The sequence below is a fragment of the Mesoplodon mirus genome (genome assembly GCF_964341445.2).
Source record: "Mesoplodon mirus genome assembly, chromosome: 4".
In the NCBI taxonomy this organism is placed as follows: domain Eukaryota; kingdom Metazoa; phylum Chordata; class Mammalia; order Artiodactyla; family Ziphiidae; genus Mesoplodon; species Mesoplodon mirus.
In genome coordinates, this window is record NC_138979.1 from 12,828,570 (window position 1) to 12,848,834 (window position 20,265).

The 20,265-nt window shown below is 38.9% G+C and overlaps 1 protein-coding gene across 2 annotated transcripts in view; it reads right to left on the bottom strand.

Annotated features, from left to right (window-relative positions):
- ARMC3 (armadillo repeat containing 3) overlaps window positions 1–20,265 on the bottom strand; it is a 92,998-nt gene that overhangs the window by 50,328 nt on the left and 22,405 nt on the right. For both annotated transcript variants that reach the window (XM_082616815.1, XM_082616814.1), the window contains exons 4-9: window positions 15,830–15,898; window positions 15,409–15,584; window positions 12,823–13,017; window positions 10,446–10,629; window positions 4,195–4,347; window positions 3,988–4,093 (exon numbers count right to left, since the gene is read on the bottom strand). In XM_082616815.1, the coding sequence (XP_082472941.1) occupies window positions 3,988–4,093; window positions 4,195–4,347; window positions 10,446–10,629; window positions 12,823–13,017; window positions 15,409–15,584; window positions 15,830–15,898 (883 nt within the window). The remainder of the gene's footprint in view (window positions 1–3,987; window positions 4,094–4,194; window positions 4,348–10,445; window positions 10,630–12,822; window positions 13,018–15,408; window positions 15,585–15,829; window positions 15,899–20,265) is intronic.

The window sequence follows — 20,265 nt, forward strand, 5'->3', positions numbered from 1 at the left end:
GATAAGCATACCCCACTCCTGCAAAGTTTTGATTCAAACTCATTACAAATTTTTAAAAGCTTTGTTGATTATAGAAGTAAATTTTCAAGTATCTAGAAGACTTTATCTAGGAAGCTTCATTCACAGAAAATAACAATTAGGCAAGATCTTTTGGTACCTATTAAAGAGGTACTTATAATTCAAGTTGAAAATCTTCCACAAAGGGGTATGGATGGCCTGGTTATTTATTTATTTATCATTGCTACCAAATTTCTCATCATTGTACTATTTTATTTCATTTGGGTGTGTTTTCTCTTGCAAGAGCGCAAATCTGAATCCAGGTATTTTAGATTATAAATTATGTATATTATAAAATTATGTTTTTAGATTATAAAAATACTTTGACTTAAAAAAGCATTTGCCAGTTTTGCAAAGAGAGTCACAGCAAAGTATGTTCCTCTTTCCTCTGGTTGATTATTTTCTTTACTTCAGAAAATTCTGATTTACCCACAACTTTCCAAGCAAAACTCAGTTACATAAAGGAAATTATACCAGCATTATATGTTGTCATAACATGCCAGTTGTTACTCAGTTCATGAAATGAGTCTCCAGCTCCAGAAGGTACCCTGAGTGTAAGAATTAGAAATCCATTTTAGGCACTTGAGATAGAAGTATAGGGGAAGGGGTTACATTTTAACAAACAAAATTAGAATTCTCAGGGCTTAACTGCATTTAAAAAAAAAAAGAAAAAGGCTAGCAATTATCAGGTATCCAAACAGCTACCAAATGCACCTGGAAGACAATAGCTCTGGGTTTTTGCCTTCTTCTCTTACTACTTAGGTGTGGTGGAAAAGCAACTTCTAACTATTTCTAACCCCGAGCTCCAGCCCCCCAGCAGCAGAGGCAGGGACTCAGCCTTGCTCCTATAGCTAGCACTTTGCTAGGAAAGCTGATGAAATGGACTGCTTCTAAAAATCGATACTGGAAACACTCACCAATGCCGAGTTTAAGATAATTTTTAAAAAATGATTTGAGTAAGAAACTTTTTTTTTACTACAGATAACCAATCATCTTTGTTGTCCCTTCTGCTGTGGTTAGCTTCAGTAAGTACCACCCTAGAAGGATCGACAATGGGGCTTGTTTGTGTTCATTCCTTTTGATTGACTATAAAATCTTTTTCAACCCCAGTTTTCAGCATTTGGCACAAATAGGTCAAATCTGACTCTATTTCCTCCTCAAAACCATTAATTTTCAGTATCTTTTAGCTCAAAAAGTCCAAAGTAAAAGCTATATAGACCTCAAAAAAAATCCATAAAACACTTTCATTCATGTCCCATTTCCTTCACCAAACATAAGTTGGAAAAAAGAAATCACAATGTACGGTACATAATAGGTTAAAGAAATAACAGCAATTAAAATTTATAAAAAATAAAATAAAATTACAAAAACAAGGTTGATTGTCATAGAGGAAAAGTCAGGCAGCATTTAGTCCTAATTGGCCTCCCTGTGTTGACAAAATGGAACTATACTGGCAGAAGACAAAAATCTCATAACTAGGTAATTGAGAGAGAAGATCTGAAGGCAGCTTCTTTTAGAACTACTTACCATCCTAATTTTCTATGATTTTATATAAAACGATGTAAGCCAGGCAAACTCACATCAAATCAAGAGGGCTATATACACTGGAGGCCTTTTAGAGTATGTTAGGTAATGTATAAATCTAAATGCACTGGAGATAGAAGTGTTTTTGTGTCATAAGATTTTTTTTTTTTTTTTTTTTTTTTTTTTTTTTTTTGCGGTATGTGGGCCTCTCACTGTTGTGGCCTCTCCCATTGCGGAGCACAGGCTCCGGACGTGCAGGCTCAGCGGCCATGGCTCACGGGCCCAGTCGCTCCGCAGCATGTGGGATCTTCCCGGACTGGGGCACGAACCCGTGTCCCCTGCATCGGCAGGCGGACTCTCAACCACTGCACCACCAGGGAAGCCCGTGTCATAATATTTTTGCACCGGCATGACTACACTGTAAAAATCACTGCATATGTTGTTTTCAAATTGCTACTTACTATGACCCAATATTCTAGAAATGTGTGTGCTTTCACACAGATGATGATGGCCCTGAATTTAGGAAATTGTTATGTCAAAGATTGTAGCTATTAAAGGAACATAATTTTGTTTTGATGCTTATGCATTTCAGCTACATTTTTATTGGACATTGTTAGATTTTTAGTCATTCCATTAAGGTCTTATAAAATATTTGTGTGGGAATATAGAAAAAGAAAGAAAGGGTAAGAGACAGATGAACTATATGATGGGGATGGAGGAGGATTTATTTCAAGTAAGAAAGGGGTAATTTTAGCCACAATGCCACAAAACAGTAATAAATGAGTGTTAAAAACTAACGTACTGAGATGGTTAATTTTATGTGTCACCTTGACTGGGCTAAGGGATGCCCAGTCAATAATGGTGAAACATTATTTCCGAGTGTGTCTGTGAGGGTGTTTCTGGAAGAGGTCAGCATTTGAATCCGCAGACTGAATAAAGATCCCTCTTATCAACGTGGGTGGGCATCATCCAATCCATTGAGGAACTATACAGAACAGAGGAGGAAGGGTGAATTTGCTCTCTGCTTGAGACGGGACAGCCATCTTCTCCTTTCCTTGGACATCAGTGCTCCTGGTTCTCACAGTGGGACTGACCTTTACAACCTCGTTCTCCACGTCACAGACAGCAGATCATGGGACTTCTCAGCCTTCATAAGCTCATGAGCCAATCCCTATAATAAATCTCATATATATATCTCCTATTGGTTTTGTTTCTCTAGAGAACCCTGACTAATACTCATACCATATTTAGGGAAGGTAAATAAAAATTTTTTTACTCTTCTTTATTTATTTAGATTTACTTTTTATTGAGGTTACATTGGCCTATAACATTATGTAAGTTCATATGTACATTATATTTCTACTTCTGTATACACTATGGTGTGCTCACCACCAAAAATTTAGTTTCCATCCGTTACCATACAGTTGATCCCCTTTACCCATTTCCCACTCCCACGCCCACCACCCCGCCCCTTCCCCTCTGGTAATCACTACTGTGTTCTTTGTATCTATGCATTTGTTTTTGTTTGCTTGGGCTTGTTCATTTATTTTGTTGGTTTGTTTTTTATATTCCACATAAGAGTGAAATCATAGAATATTTGTCTTTCTCCATCTGACTTACTTCACTCATTATATCTTCAGGGCCCATCCATGTTATCGCAAATGGCAATAATCATTTTATTTATGAAAGTTGCCTTCTAAAAATTCTTACTGTTTTATAAGGCAACTGTATCTTCTGTAGAGGAAATAGCAAGGCTTTGGAGTCTAACAGATCTGGCTTTAATTTCCAGCTCATCTAGTTGAATGAATATGTGTACCCAGGAAAATTAGGGAAACTTGCAGAGCTTCAGTTTCCTCATTAGTAGATGGAGTATCTAGACAATTAAAATTTTAAATGAATATAAATCACATTTCACAGTGTTTGGAATACGGAGGACATTCCTTTTCAACCCTTCTCCATAAGTATTTACCCATATATGTTGTTTTCAATGGACTTTTTAAATGTTTCTCAATTTATCTAATGTTTATGTCCTTTTAAAATTGGTTCTTTAAAATTTTTTTCTTGATTTACCAATATTTGCAGACTGTCTTTTAATATTTCCAGCATTAGCCAGTTTTCTCTGTTCTGGAACCTTCTACAAGATTTAGCCTGTTACCTGCATCAAATGGCCTGCACATTTTCCCAGCAAGCCCAGAAACCGTCAAGATTTTGTAATGTCTTTGGAAAACAGGCTTATCTGCTGACTCTTATTTTCATAAGGGTTCCTGAGGAATAAATAACTCAACATAGAAGCATCTGAAAGAATATGTAAACTGCCTTGAAAGCCAGGAGATTACGATGAGCACATCTTGGACTGTTAAATATCCCATAAACAAGTCCCTGTTGAATGAGTCTTTTTGTACTTACTTTGCATTAGCGGGATTACAAGTGGTCAGATTTGCCAGGGCAAGGGCCGAAGCTTCCCTTACCTCTTCATTGTCACTTTTTAGTAACTGAATTAACTGTGGGATCCCTACAGAAAAAGAAAGGTAAAATGTGACTTTACAGACATCCGTGTGAACTAGAATATGGCAACCTAAAAATGTTCAAAGTGGCCTTTTCCAGTTTGCTTACCCTGATTATTGAAAAATTCTTTGCTGCCCGAATTCTCACACATTGCCGAAATAGCTTGGGAAGCGGCGATTTTAGTTCCATCGTTTTCAGAACCCAAAAGGGTTACAAGGCATTTTTCAACTTCTTGTTCGTGAAAAAGTTTTCTATTTTCAGCTTTCATAAACCAAAAGGGAGAAAAAAAATCAGAATTTTGCTGCAAAAACTGTGCAAGTGTAAAGACTTCCCCATCCAAAATATGATAGGAATTCAAACTATTTGTTAGCTTTAGTCACAGTCTAAAATATATACCTATTTATCCTTTAGAACACAGTGATTATGCAAAATGAATTATGGGCATTGCATTTTTTTCATATTCCCTCATATGATATCAATACTATGGCAGAGAAAATTCTATAATAAGAAAGAGGCAAGCTTCAGACTTAGCAAGAACTTATTTAACATCAGTCATGTGCCTGTCATGTTGCTGTGTTCACACGCGCTGTCTTCTCACTGAATACAAAAACCTGTTTATTTTAAATACAAAGCCCTATATTTGAAGAATGCCTAAGACGCACAAACCTGTGAGCTGGATGCTCAAGAGCAGAGCAGAGAGGAGGAGAAAGTCAAAATGAGAATAAAGTATTGATACAATCCCAAGTCTTAAGGAATTTATGATCATCTTTTATCTTGTTACAATACATGCTGACATAGCAAAAATTATAATAATTACTTAATTGCTAAGTTGCCATAAACATAAAATAACATAAACAGTTTCATTTGAAAACAAAGTTATGACTCTAAGTACATACCATGATATTAACCCCACTATAAAACACTAAATTAAAACCAAAACCAAAGTATTTTTAATGTTCTTTTTGTTCCCGATGTCCCTCTATTTAGTTTGATTTTTTAATAAATAATGATCTCGTCACTATACAAAAGCAAATACTGCATTGAATTAAATTAGTACATTAAACAATTTTTGTTTTGTGTTCTACAGTTAATTCTAAATAAATTACTATTTATTAAAAGCATGTACTAGAAAAAATATATATTAAACCGAACTCAGTTTTAATGCTATAATAGAACCAGAGACAAGTGGGAAAAGAAACAGCTTACAGATAATTCCTTGCTAATTTATTTACAGTTCCTAAGAAAATTTTGTCATAGGTTTGGTTCTCATTAATTAACCTTTATAAAGTCAATGTAAATGATTAAAATGGAAGAATGTGTGATATGTGCTCTTAGGATGTTGATATACAAGAGAAGAATATTTTGTTAGAATAAAGATCTCTGCAAAAAATGCTGATACTACCTTAGATTACATCAACATGTGTAAATAATTCACTACTTGTACTTTTTTTTTTTTTTTTTTTTGCGGTACGTGGGCTTCTCACTGTTGTGGCCTCTCCCGTTGCGGAGCGCAGGCTCCAGACACGCAGGCCCAGCGGCCATGGCTCACGGGCCCAGCTGCTCCGCGGCATGTGGGATCTTCCCGGACCGGGGCACGAACCCATGTTCCCTGCATCGGCAGGCGGACTCTCAACCACTGCGCCACCAGGGAAGCCCTACTTGTACATATTTTAATTAACTTTTTTCCCAGAGATATCTTCAGAAATTATAGCAACTAGGTTTCCACTTTTATTGATTTTTGTCTTCTTTCAACAATGATTTTTAAAAATTACCTTTTTCACAGAAGCGGTATCATGGTCAGATGTCACCACCTTTGCATATACTGTTTTGGCCTTTGTTCCTCTGATACACAGATGTATGCCTGAGCAATCTGGCCATCACTGGCACAAGCTAAGTCACTAACACTTCTGTTCATTCGTCTTAAAGCAATCATGAACCATGTCCTGTAATCCTATCATTTTAATCCCTGCTCCTTTCATTTAAAACTGGAATTCAGTCAGGCCATAACTGTTTCATTAAAAAGCTGTGATTAATACTTAAATCTCAAGTATATGGCCCCTAAAGTGTTTTAAAATATATGTAGTCCTTATTAGTTTTCCGTGAATAAACAAGATCTCAGACTTTTCCAGAATCTCTGACTTAAAATGCTCAGATTTATAATTAAGACTTCCGAGATGGGCTTCCTTGGTGGCGCAGTGGTTGAGAGTCCGCCTGCCGGTGCAGGGGACACGGGTTCGTGCCCCGGTCCGGGAAGATCCCACATGCCGCAGAGTGGCTAGGCCCGTGAGCCATGGCCGCTGAGCCTGCGCATCCGGAGCCTGTGCTCCGCAACGGGAGAGGCCACAACAGTGAGAGGCCCGCGTACTGCAAAAAAAAAAAAAAAAAAAAAAAAAATATTTCCAAGATGATGCTAAATCAACTTTACTAAACAGAACACTCTGAGTGGATTCCATCAAGAAAATCGACCAAAAGAATTAATTTGAAAAGACTATAACTTTGGAGTATGTGATGGTTACAATAAAAAAACAGTGTATACACAATTATTGGAACAATTTTTAAAAAATAATTTAAATACTGTGGGCAATTAGTTTCTCAACCCTGCTGGGAGTGTTCTCAAAATCCAGCTGTGTTCACCAAACCTCCAAAGTGCTGACTGCAGTGTGGCTATAATGGATTTAAAAGATAAATTAACATATTAACCAAGTACCTTCATTGAATTGCTACACTGAGAAGTATTTACGTGTTAATTACATAGAAAATAAAGATGGCAAGGTAATTATGCTACTAATAGAATAATGTCCTTTAAAAATAACATTTGTTCAGTAAATTTAAAAGCAGGAGGTTTTGCATCTGAAAATAAATCTGTATGTAATGATGCTTTGCTTTACCCATTCTCAGAAGTTGCTAGTGGGCCACCTATGCTCCTGCTGAGATGTTGATGCAGTTCATAAACCTCATGGGAACATGGCAGTTAACACCTTCCTCCTCCTGGTGCCAGGTCAAAGGCATACTAACTTAGGGGTGCATGTTAAAACTTTACTCAGCAAGCAAAACTTAAAGAGTGTATATTATGTGGTTTTGTTTCAACTGTGTTTTTGACATGCAGTGACAATGCTAACCCTAACCCTAGCCTACAAAAAACTTTTTTATGATGATGGAAAGTAAAAAGAGAATGTTATAAATGAATACGGAACAGTATAAGGAGTGACATTTGTAAAAACCTACTTATGAATGGAGTTAAGAAAATATAAACTGGACTACATCAAAGTTTAAAATGTCTGTGCATCAAAAGACACAATCAATAGAGTTAAAAGGCAACCCACAGAATGGGAGAAAATATTTGCAAGTCATATATTGGATAAGGAGTTCATATCTAGAAAATATAAAAACTCCTACAATTCAATAACAAAAAAATTTTAAACCCAGTTTAAAAATGGGCAAAGGATTTGAATAGGCATTTCTCCAAAGAAGATTTTTTAAATGGCCATTTAGCACATGAAAAAGATGCTCAACATCACTAACCATGAAGGAAATGCAAATCAAAACACAGAGATACCACTTCACACCCATTAGGATGGCTACTATTAAAAAAAAGAAAAAAAGACAGAATATACCAAGTGTTGGCAAGAATGTGGAGAAATCAGAACCCTTGTGCCCTGTTGATGGGAATGTAAAATGGTGTAGCTACTATGGAAAACAGTATGGCAGTTCCTCAAAATAGTAAACGTAGAATTACTGTATGACTCAGCAATTCCAGTTCTGGGTATATACCCTAAAGAATTGGAAGCGGGGGCTCAAAGAGATACTTGTACATCTGTGTTCATAGCAGCATTATTCACTGTACCCAAAAGGTGGAAGCAATCCAAGTGTCTATTAGCGGATGAAAGGATCAACAAATGCGATATAATCATACAATGGCATATTTTTCAGAGTTAAAAAGGAAGGACATCCTGACACATGCTACAACATGAATGAACCTTGAGGACATTATGCTGAGTGAAATAAGCCAATCACAAAGGACAAATATTGTATGATTCCACTTATATAAGTACTTGTAGTCAAACTCACAGAGACAGAAAGAATGGTGGTTTCCAAGGACTGCAGGGAGGGAGAAGGGGGGAGTTATTTATTCATGGGTACAGAGGGTTAGGCTTGTGAGACGACGAGGCCTGCAGCTGGATGGTGGTGATGGTAGCACAGCAAGATGAATGTATTTAATACCACTGAACTGTACGCTTAGAAATGGTGAAGTCGGTGAATTTTACTATGTGTATTTTACAATTTTTTAAAAAAGAACAGAACTCACCTCCTTTCCTTCAATCAAAACCTGCTCTTCTAATTGAGTTCCCCATTTCTGTGAGTGGCACCATTCTACGTCCAGCTGTCCAAGCCAGAAGGCCTTGTCCGTGGCATCACCTTCTTCTTCCCCCAACCCACAGAGTCATTCAACACACCCATATGGACCCTCAAGCACTGTGCTGCTGGGACGCCTCCGAGTCCATTGCGACCACCTCAGCTCTGTTTCAGGACCCCTCCTCCTGTCACCTCGGTCACCGCAGCAGTCCCCTTCCCGGTCTTCCTGCATCTGGTCCTGCGCACGTCTAATCTCTTCTCCACTTTGCAGCAAGAGCGCTCTTTCTCTAAAAAGTGAAAATCTGTAGGGTTCCCTCCCGTCTCTAAGTCACTTGAGGGGTGCTTTGTTGCCATGAAACTAAAGTCCGAAGCCCTTAAACTTGGCGTGTGATGCCCGTCAGCATGTGGCGCCTCATTACTTCTCCGGCCTGGACTCTCAGTTTTCTGCTGCACCCTATTCACTGGCCATTCTGAAAACTTGCAGCTCTGGAACTCACCACGCTCTGTCCCTCTCTGGCCACTACACACTGTCCCTTCTCCTCAGAGCACTGCCGAGTCTCCCCGACCCACCAGGACCTTCTTCGCCCAGCCAGTTTCCCTCATCTCCTCTAGGTCCGAGCCTGTAAATCACCTGTTCCAGGAAGGCTTGTCTGACCTGAGTCTGCGTTAGGTGGACCCTCCTGGGGGATCCTGTTCCCCCATCATCAGGCACGTTTAACACGGCATCGCGACTGCCTGCTTACTTGCCTGCCCTGGGTTTGTTGATACAAACTGGGGGCTTAATAAACATTAATAAATGAATTCATAAACAGATCCAGATAGGCTGTAGCTCACTCACAGACACATCCCTAGGTCACTGCAGTGCCAGTAGCGTAATTAGTGGTAGAACCAGAGTGCAAGAGCTCTCCACCCCGTGCTCTTTTCACTACCGTATCGCGTGATGGGCGATAAACTCACGAAACTTGTATCACAAGAGGGGCCGAAACCCAAAGAGAAGTTGAGATACGTAAAAATTTTAGGTTAGACATTGCTCATGTCTTTCCATTGCCCTCTCATCTGGTCTCAAATAACTAAGAAGGCCTGGGGTAGATGGAGAACAGAACTGACCAGGTAATGACAAGGCCTAAGTTCCTTTTGGGAGGATTCTGAATTAAGCAGTTTTGCCAAAATTAATTTTACAGGCTGTCTTTAGATTTGGCCTGTATGATGTAACTCACGAGGCCCCTCTCTATTGACTTTGTACTGGGAGGTGAAATTTGGCATACTGCATTAAAACTTTGAAGAAATCCAGTATGGGTTGAAAAGGAAATGTTTCCCATAATATACACATAGACATATATACAGATGTGAGTATATATGTTTAGAATATAAATCACTTAAACTAGTCAAAGCTGTCATCATTTATAAGAGGGGTGATGTGGAAGGGGGAAAATAAAATCACATCTTTTATTAAATAAAATACTCCAAATACACATAAATTGAAACTATAATTTTATCTTCAGTGCTCATGATGTAATTAATCTCTCATATTTTACAGATTTATGTCAACATAGCTTGCCAATGAAATGTGTATAGTAGGAGCATATTATTTTTCACAGCTATATAACATGGAACAGCTAGACTCCAGCTGCAACTCGAAATTACTGTATAGATATCATTCCAAATGTGGATTTATTGAAATGACGTTTTTGGGATCACGGAGAGTGCATACATTCTGTAAAATTTCAAAATCAGGAGAAATAAAAGCTTAAAACTTAATTTAGGAATGAACTGTTTAAAAATAAGGTTATAATTAAATCATATTGAGCTTATTAAATCCTTGACAAAGCAATCTCTACTTTTACTTATTAGCATTGAGATGAATTTTGATCTTAAATAGTAAGTATAGCACTATCCTCAAATGACCATCTAAAAGCAGACAAATGCTGTAGCGTTAGTTAGTACTAATTGAAATCAAGACTACAGGAGGAAATAGGTATGCTTAGTTTATACAAAATGAGACATACGATCATAAGCGGCTTTAGTAATTGCTCTTGCTGCATTCTTTTGAATATCAGGAATTGTAGAGTTTTCTGCAAATGATAGGAGCTTCTTAAGACCCCCTGTCTGCTGAATCATCACCATGGTATCCATATCTTCAAGGCAATTGGCCAACACGGAAAGTGCTTCTATATGCAGGTCACTCAATTCCTAATAATAAAAGCAAACACAACTTTAGAAAATTGTAATAAAAGCAATCCAAATTTTATTACAAGAGGGACTCAGATCAGTCAGAACATAATGTAATTAATTTTGTGTGACAGAGGCCCAAGGAAACAATTCTGTTTATTAACGTGACATCTCTCCCGACCATTAGTCCCATCTCTTCTCATTTCCCCTATTCCAAAATGTTTTACAGATAAAAAATAGTTGCTGGAAACTTCCAGTAATGGTATCCAAGTGATGTTGCTCAAACAGCCTTCCACCGACAACAAGTTTAAAATCTAAAGAATATATTTTTTGAAAAAGCAGACAGAAGGAAAGTATATTCCTTAAAATCTCCAGTTGGTAGAGGTAGGTATTGTGAGTGTGTGGCTTTCTTGCCTGAGGAATCTGCAGAATCCCCATAGCAGTGGAAAACTGAAGCCTTTTCTGAACAGTTAGAAATTTAAGGTAGAAATCACAGTAAGGATGCTCCACTGCCATGGTATTCTACACAGCAGTGGTTCTGATCAAGAAACTCACTTCACAGCAAAAGAAATGCAGCAGTGGGCAGATGGTCACAGAAATCACTGGCCTTCCCATGTTCCCTACCATCCTGAAGCAGCTGGCTTGATAGAATGGCCTATGCAAGACACAGTGACAGCGCTAGCTAAGTGGCAATAACTTGCAGGGCTGTATATTCTCTGGAACAGCATCCAATATACATTGCTATTACTCCCAGGAACCAAGGAGTGGATATGGGAGTGGCACCACTCACTATTACCCATGGCAATTCAGTAGCAAAAGTTTTGTTTCCTGTACCTGTAACCTTATGCTCTGCTGATCTAGAAATCTTAGATCCAAAGGGAGGGATACTTCCACCAGGAGACACAACAATGAATCCACAGAACTAAAAGCTAAGACTGCCACCTGGCCTCTTTGGGAGCCTCATGGCTCTGAATCAACAGGCAAAGAAGAGAGTTAACTGTGCTGATTGGGGTGATTGAGCCCACCTATGCAAGGGAAATTGGACTGCTACTCCACAACAGAGGTGAGGAAGACTATGCCTGGAATACAGGGGGTCCCTTATGGCATCTCTTAGTAATACCATACCCTGTGATTAAGGTTGATGGAAAACTATAATGACCCAATCTGGGTACCACTACTAATGGTCCAGGCTCTTCAGGAATGAAGGTTTGGGTCACCGCACCAAGTAAAGAATCAAGATGAGCTGAGGTGCTTGCTGAGGGCAAGGGGAATATGGAATGGGTATCGGAAGAAGGTACTTATAAATACCAACTACAACCATGTGATCAGTTACAGAAAAGAGGACTATAATTGTCATGAGTATCGCTCCCTTATTTTGTTATGAATGTGTGTGTGTGTGTGTGTGTGTGTATGAAATATCCTTTTCTTCTCTCTCTTATCCCCTCAGGCAACATGAGATGTACCGCCTTTACAATATGGTATTTAAGTATGGTTAATTTTACATCTTATTGTGGGATGTCAAGTAGAAGAATAAACATTATCCAAGGACTTTGCATCCTCCTATGGGGAAGGGGACAGTGTGTTTTTGGTTGTACACAGGACAGCTGGACCATGTTAAGTGGAAGTATGATCTTGTTTTTGTCTTTATTTGGAGATTAATGATTTAGGAGCTGTGTACGGATGCCAGATTGACTAGCGATGGACTTGTGATGGTTAATATTTATGTTTTAACTTGGCTAGGCCACAGTATCCAGATATTTAGTCAAACATCATTCTAGATGTTCCTGTGAAGGCATTTTTTAGGTGAAATTAATATTTAAATCAGTAGACTGAGTAAAGCAGGTTACCCTCCATCATGTGTGGTAAATGACTCTTCTTGCTTTACCCTAGAGAAAACTGAGGCAGACAAAGGTTAAAAGACTAATTCTAGGTGTTTCAAGAAAACATAAGATCACAAACAAAAATTTAAAAATCTTAAATCTTCTAAATCAGAAGATTTAAAAAATTAAATTATTTTAGAATGCCCTCTACCATTAGTCTGATTTAATTGTGCTGGTAAACTATGTAGCAATAAGCAAATTACTCCATTCTACTTAGCATCATGCTTAAATATAATAAAATTTCATTTAAAAAATATTCTATAATTTGTATTTTATAACAACACTTAGGAGAGATACATCTTCTCATAGAGAGTTGAATGAATGTTACAGGTACCTTAGTTTCTAGGATCTTAATAAGGTGGTCCACTCCTTGACTGTCTCTTAGCATTGCCCGGCACTCCTTATCATTTGTAATAACACCTAAGGTTTTGAGAGCCAACAACTGAATAATTGGATATTCTGACTTCAAGAGATCTAATATAGGAGGGATTGCATTTAGTTCTTGAAGTGTTGCTCGGCACTGAAAATCCTGCCAGGAAATATAAATGTTCAAAGAAGTGATTTTTAAAGCAAAATACAGTCTCAAGAATGGAGAGATTATATTTTCTAACAAAGAACCTTATAAGTTATAATGTTCCCATCTTTTATTCTGGATTTGCTTCCAAAATAACTCACAAACAAATACAAGCAAACCCTGGATTGACAACACCAAAATATTCCTTTTAACTATACAGACCTTGTCAATAATAGGAAATAGGCATGATCTATGACTTCTCAGCAGCTACTGTTTTTTTGTTATACAGCAAATTCCTCTTACTACAAACGGCATCACAATAAAATCTATGCATAATGAAATTCTTTTCACACGCTATACCCTCTTTCAAATAGTAGTCGATAAAATGAAATGATGGTATCAGTTCCTTATTATCGTCGTTCAAGTGGCCGGTTTATAAAATGCTAATCTGCATGCAGTGCTGTTGGCAGGACCTGTGCACGCAAATGTACATCAGGTTTAGTTCTGACACATGACCTTACTTTAAGACATTTACAAGATCAAGGGGTCATTAGAGTCCAGACAAGTCGCTCTGCATGGTGTGCCTGTAATCCTGGGTGAGTGGTGGAGGGAGGGTCGTTGGGGTGAGCGACAGAGAAAACAAAGCAAAAAAGTCATAAAAAGCCCCCAAACTCTGACTACTAAATCATGACATTTAAAATCAAAACACGGTAAACTTAAAATAGAATTAAAGACAGAAAAGGCCCCACTTCCAGCTTATCTTCCCTCTGTCTATCCTTCAACTGGCCTCTCATAGTCAGCTTCCTTCAGACATAAAAACTGTAGGTTGCTGCTTGCTATGGGTTGAATTGTAACACCACCCACCCACCCCCCGCAAATATATGTTGAAGTCCTAGTCCTCAGTACCTCAAAATGTGACCTTATTTGGAAATGGGATCATTGCAGATGTAATTAGTTAAGCTAAGGTCATGGGGGAGTAGGGTGGGTAATTAGTGGTGTCTGCATAAGATTGGTGTCTTTACAACAGGCGGCGAGAGAGCCGACAGAGGGAGAGATTGCAGTGATGAGGCTGCAAACCAAGGACCGCCAAGGATTCACAGCCACCACCAGAAGCTGGGAAGAGGTAAGGGAGGATTCTACCCAGAGTCCCAGACGGAGCATGGCCCTGATGACACCTTGGTGTCAGAAGTCCAGCCTCCAGAACCGTGAGGGAATAGGTTCCTGTTGTTTTAGCCAGTTTGTGGTACTTTGTTACAGCAGCCTTAGGAAATGAATACACTCTTATTAACTAGTCCTTCTGTTATGAAGAATAGTGGAGGTAAGTCTTTTCATTTCTACTTGATAAAAAATATAGAGAAGTAGACTTAATGAGGAGTCTTGGCATGAAACACACAAACACGTTTGCAGGATTATTTAGGCCTATAGGATGAAGTCAAGTCACCAGAGAAGGGATATGGCTGCACCTGCTCTTCAGGAAGAGTAAAGGTAGCACCAGTGGGTGCCCAGCTACGTGGCAAGGACATGCCAGGGCCAGGGTTGCATGCTTTGGGTGCCTTTTGGCATGAGTGCCTTTGTCCTCTTTTTCTATATATTTTGTCTAGATACTTTGCTTATCAGTGAACCCTCCTTCACCTTTGCTCCCATATCTCTTCTTTCACATTCTCTTGACGGCTATTTAAAATGGTGTCTTGTACTTGCAGTTGCTCTAAAGCTTATCAAACGTGTGTGGGAATTGTTCAGGAACCTGAGCAGGAAAAGAAACAAAGAAGGCTGTCCAAAGTGGCAGCAAGCTGACCTGCTGGGGGTGTGAGGGTGTGTGTGCTGGGTTGGGGATTGGAGGGGAGGGGCCAGAGGACAGGACAGGTTGTGGGCGGAGGGTGGGTAGGGTGTTTCTTCCATTATGAAGGAAAGCAGCACAGTGAGGTAGCATCTTGCAACTGTGAATGATGAGTTCTGTTCAGCAAAACTCAACTTTTCACCAACAAATAAGCCGAATCCAAAATCTTGGTACATTGCGTAAGGCAGATGATACAACCAATTGGATCACCAAGATTAGATCAACAGGTAACTGCCTAGGTCAAAATTAGTTCAACACTAATATTAGATTTCCTGTTTTGGAAGAAATAGTACTTACCTAGTATAATCCTGCCTTAATTTGCAAGCCATTCTGTTCTTTTAAAATGCCCTTTTATGGGGGACAATTACGTACAAAATGTGAAAACTGAAAGGTATCGACTCTAAACTTCCATTTGTTTTTCCTCTGAATGATAACTATTAAATAGTACTGAGAAGGAGTGATTTTAATTAAAACTGGACCTTTTTTTTAAAGCTTTGTCCTATTTTTAATGGGAAAATAAATTCTATAACCAGTTTTTGTCAAAACTCATTGTTAGAAATTAATCTCACCTGGACCAAGTTGTAAATGCACTCGATAGAATTCTTCTTCACGTCCGGGTCTGGGCTGCTTAGCAGTCTGATGAGAGGCTCTAATCCACCTTGTTCAAATATTTGCACTTTGCTGGTATACTCTGCAGACATGTTTGCTAGGCAAAGACTAGCAAACTCGTGGATAACTACTTCCTCTGTGTATCAAAAACAAATAAAACAAGTATGTAAAGGCTTATTCAACCATTACGTTAAAGCACGCTGTGAAAACCAAAGCTCCACAGATCTTAACTTGGTTGGAGCCCATCTTAGTTTGAGAGAGTTTAATGACAACACAGAATTGGTGTTTCATAAACTATTTTCAATCGGTACTTTAATCAGATGCGAAAAATAAACCATTCCCCATTTTTGAAATATTGATAGATGGAGGATGCAGTGTTACCTTCTGCGGCCAGCTGAGCAATCACAGAATTCACGACATCTAACTCCCTTAACAATTTTTTGACATCATCTACAAAAGAAGAAACAGAATATTAATGTTTATTAATTGTAATAATAATGGCAATGTCTAAGGAATAGTTCCTTATGAGATAGGTTCTATTATTACCTAATTTTACAGATAAGTAAATTGAGGTTCACAATCAACACAGCAAGTAAGAGGTGGGGACGGGTTTCACACTCAGGTCTGTCTGACCCCAGACAGACTCTAGCCCATGTTCCTTGATTGCTCAGCTGTACGACCTTCCAAAACACTAGAAAAGATAACCATAAATGTATGAAAGTGCCTAGAACACCATCAGTAAAGTTGAGTTACTGTGCCCTACACTTGCTTATAACAGTAATTCTTTTTGTTTTGTTTTGTTGGGAGGATATTTTTAAATTTAGATTTTAATAAAACTAGTATAAAATGCAAATAAGAATTATCCTCAGCCTTTTCCCATAAATATATCTTGTATATGTTCCAATTGCTTATCAGAAATGCCAAAAATGCTTAAAGATAAGTATATTAATTTTTTAAAGTTCACTTTTGTATTATTTACAGGAGCCTAATTAAAGCTAGACAATTAATTATGCCCCTACTTCTTTCTTGCCATCCTTAACCCCCTTTTTCTGAGAAATAAGGCATAGCTGCTACTTTAGTTTTGCAATTTTTCTTCTTGGTCGATTATCTCTTCTGTAAGCCAAAATAAGTGTTACCAGAAGTTTGGAAAAATTCACTTTGCAGCAGCTGAAGCAGATGGTCTCAGGAATTAACTGCTGGATACGTTTGCCTTTTCTTGGACACCTTTTCCTGTGGGATATAGGGATGTGGCTATTCCTCAACCTGTCAAAACTTCTTTCTCTCTGTTCTGTTCAGAATGGCTCAAAGAGGGCTAGCGGACTTACAGCTACCTATATATGCACATGGATAGGCTTTCAGCACAAAAGAATAATTGAGTTTTGGGGAAGTGTAGGACTTCATATTTTACAGTCGAAGCTCCTCTGAAAAACACATTACCTCCACAGGTCAAGACATAATAGCCATGGCATAATAGTCAGATCCTTCCAAGTGTCCTGGTAAACTAGGCAGAGGTGCCCCCTCTGGAAAAGCATGCTGTCATTCTCTTCTCACTCTTATGAGTCCAGTCTGTGTTGTTTGCAATGATTTTTTGGAAGGTTGTACCAAAGTTCCCTATTTTTTTTTTTTAAAGCAGAGTTCTTCTTAGAAGCCCATATGATTTAAATTTATTTATTTATTTATTTATTTACTTATGGCTGTGTTGGGTCTTTGTTTCTGTGCAAGGGCTTTCTCTAGTTGTGGCAAGCGGGGGCCACTTCTCATCGTGGTGTGCGGGCCTCTCACTGTCGTGGCCTCTCTTGTTGCGGAGCTCAGGCTCCAGACACGCAGGCTCAGTAATTGTGGCTCATGGGCCTAGTTGCTCCGCGGCATGTGGGATCTTCCCAGACCAGGGCTCGAACCCGTGTCCCCTGCATTGGCAGGCAGATTCTCAACCACTGCGCCACCAGGGAAGCCCCAAAGTTCCCTATTTTTACATGCTAGAAGAAAAGCATTTCTGGGCTTTTAGATCTCCAAGTACATTCTCCACTTAGTATACAAAATAATCTTCCATCTACTTCAAAGTTTCTGCTACAACACTGACCATGAGGTCAGGAAGATTCAGGCCCTGTGTACTCTCTGCTCCTTGTGTTTCCCTGCAGGAAGCATCTGCTCCCACAGGGAGAGGCCGCCTTGCTGCATCTGTATGTGCCACCACCCCTTGGTGTGCCTAAACAAGTTAAAAGTTTTCATCAGAGGATTCTCTGGGCCACGAAATTCCTTTCTACATATGAATTTAGCCCAGGTCTGTTCAACAACAGATATAGTAGGTTTATCTACTACACCACTTTCTTAAGGTTCAATGGATCATTCAGATTCAATGGCAGCTCTTGTAAATTGGTGGCATAGCTGATTAACTTGTTATTCAACTTTCTGATACCAGATTGTTCAAATAGTCCTTCTGTTCTTGAGGTTAAATCAGCAGAAATAATGGATAAGCTGCTACTTCTGTCACTTTAAATATAATATTGATCTCTGTCCCCTTCTTTCTCAGCAGAGAACACTCTCAGATATGGCAACTTGGACTTGTGGTTGGGCCACATGAACACGTTCTAGGCAAGCAGTGGGACACCTACAATTTTAGCTTGTTTCAGAACTACCATTACCTTCCTTCCTGGAGTATCTTCACGCCATCTGATGTTTTTTGGGGTTTTTTTTAGTCATTAATTTTATACACATCAGTGTATACATGTCAATCCAATCCAAATCGCCCAATTCATCACACCACCATCCCCACTGACCCGCCGCTTTCCCCCCTTGGTGACCATACGTTTGTTCTCTACATCTGTGTCTCAACTTCTGCCCTGCAAACTGGTTCATCTGTACCATTTTCCTAAGTTCCACGTATATGCATTAATATATGATATTTGTTTTTCTCTTTCTGACTTAACTTCAATCTGTATGAGTGTCTAGATCCATCCACGTCTCAACAAATGACCCAATTTCATTTCTTTTTATGGCTGAGTAATAGTCCATTGTATATATGTACCACTTCTTTATCCATTCGTCTGTCAATGGGCATTTAGGTTGCTTCCATGACCTGGCTATTGTAAATAGTGCTGCAATGAACATAGGGGTGCATGTGTCTTTTTGGATTATGGTTTTCTCTGGGTATATGCCCAGTAGTGGGATTGCTGGGTCATATGGTAATTCTATTTTTAGCTTTTTAAGGAACCTCCGTACTGTTCTCCGTAGTGGCTGTATCAATTTACATTCCTGCCAACAGTGCAAGAGGGTTCCCTTTTCTCCACACCCTCTCCAGCATTTGTTGTTTGTAGATTTTCTGATGATGCCCATTCTAACTGGTGTGAGGTGATACCTCATTGTAGTTTTGATTTGCATTTCTCTAATAATTAGTGTTTTTGAGCAGCTTTTCATGTGCTTCTTGGTCATCTGTATGTCTTCTTTTTTTTTTTTTTTTTTTTTTTTTTTTTTTTGCTGTACGCGGGCCTCTCACTGCTGTGGCCTCTCCCGTTGCGGAGCACAGGCTCCGGACACACAGGCTCCGCGGCCATGGCTCGCGGGCCCAGCCGCTCCGCGGCATGTGGGATCTTCCGGGATCGGGGCACGAACCCGTGTCCCCTGCATCGGCAGGCGGACTCTCAACCACTGCGCCACCAGGGAAGCCCTGTATGTCTTCTTTGGAGAAATGTCTGTTTAGGTCTTCTGCCCATTTTTGGATTGGGTTGTTTGTTTTTTTTAATATTGAGCTACATGAGCTGTTAATATATTTTGGAGATTAATCCTTTGTCTGTTGATTTGTTTGCAAATATTTTCTCCCATTCTGAGGGTTGTCTTTTCGTCTTGTTTATGGTTCCCTTTGCTGTGCAAAAGCTTTGAAGTTTCATTAGGTCCCATTTGTTTATTTTTGTTTTTATTTCCATTACTGTAGGAGACGGATCAACAAAGATCTTGCTGTGATTTATGTCAAAGAGTGTTCTTCCTATGTTTTCCTCTAAGAGTTTTATAGTGTCCAGTCTTACTTTTAGGTCTCTAATCCATTTTGAGTTTATTTTTGTGTATGGTGTTAGGGAATGTTCTAATTTCATTCTTTTACACGTAGCTGTCCAGTTTTGCCAGCACCACTTATGGAAGAGACTGTCTTTTCTCCATTGTATATCCTTGCCTCCTTTGTCATAGATTAGTTGACCGTAGGTGTGTGGGTTTATCTCTGGGCTTTCTATCTTGTTCCATTGATATATATACATATATATATATTTTGCCAGTACCATATTGACTTGATCACTGTAGCTTTGTAGTATAGTCTGAAGTTAGGGAGTCTGATTCCTCCAGCTCTGTTTTTTTCCCTCAAGACTTCTTTGGCTATTTGGGATCTTTTGTGTCTCCATACAAATTTTAAGATTTTTTGTCTGTAATTTTCTTTTTTTGTAGTATCTTTGGTTTTGGTATCAGGGTGATGATGGCCTCATAGAATGAGTTTGGGAGTGTTCCTTCCTCTGCAATTTTTTGGAAGAGTTTGAGAAGGATGGGTGCTAGCTCTTTGCTAAATGTTTGATAGAATTCACCTGTGAAGCCAGCTGGTCCTGCACTTTTGTTTGTAGGAAGATTTTTTATCACAGTTTCAATTTCATTACTTGTGATTGGTCTGTTCATATTTTCTATTTCTTCCTGGTTCAGTCTTGGAAGGTTATACCTTTCTAAGAATTTGTCCATTTCTTCCAGGTTGTCCATTTTATTGGCATAGAGTTGCTTGTAGTAGTCTCTTAGGATGCTTTGTATTTCTGCAGTGTCTGTTGTAACTTCTTTTTCATTTCTAATTT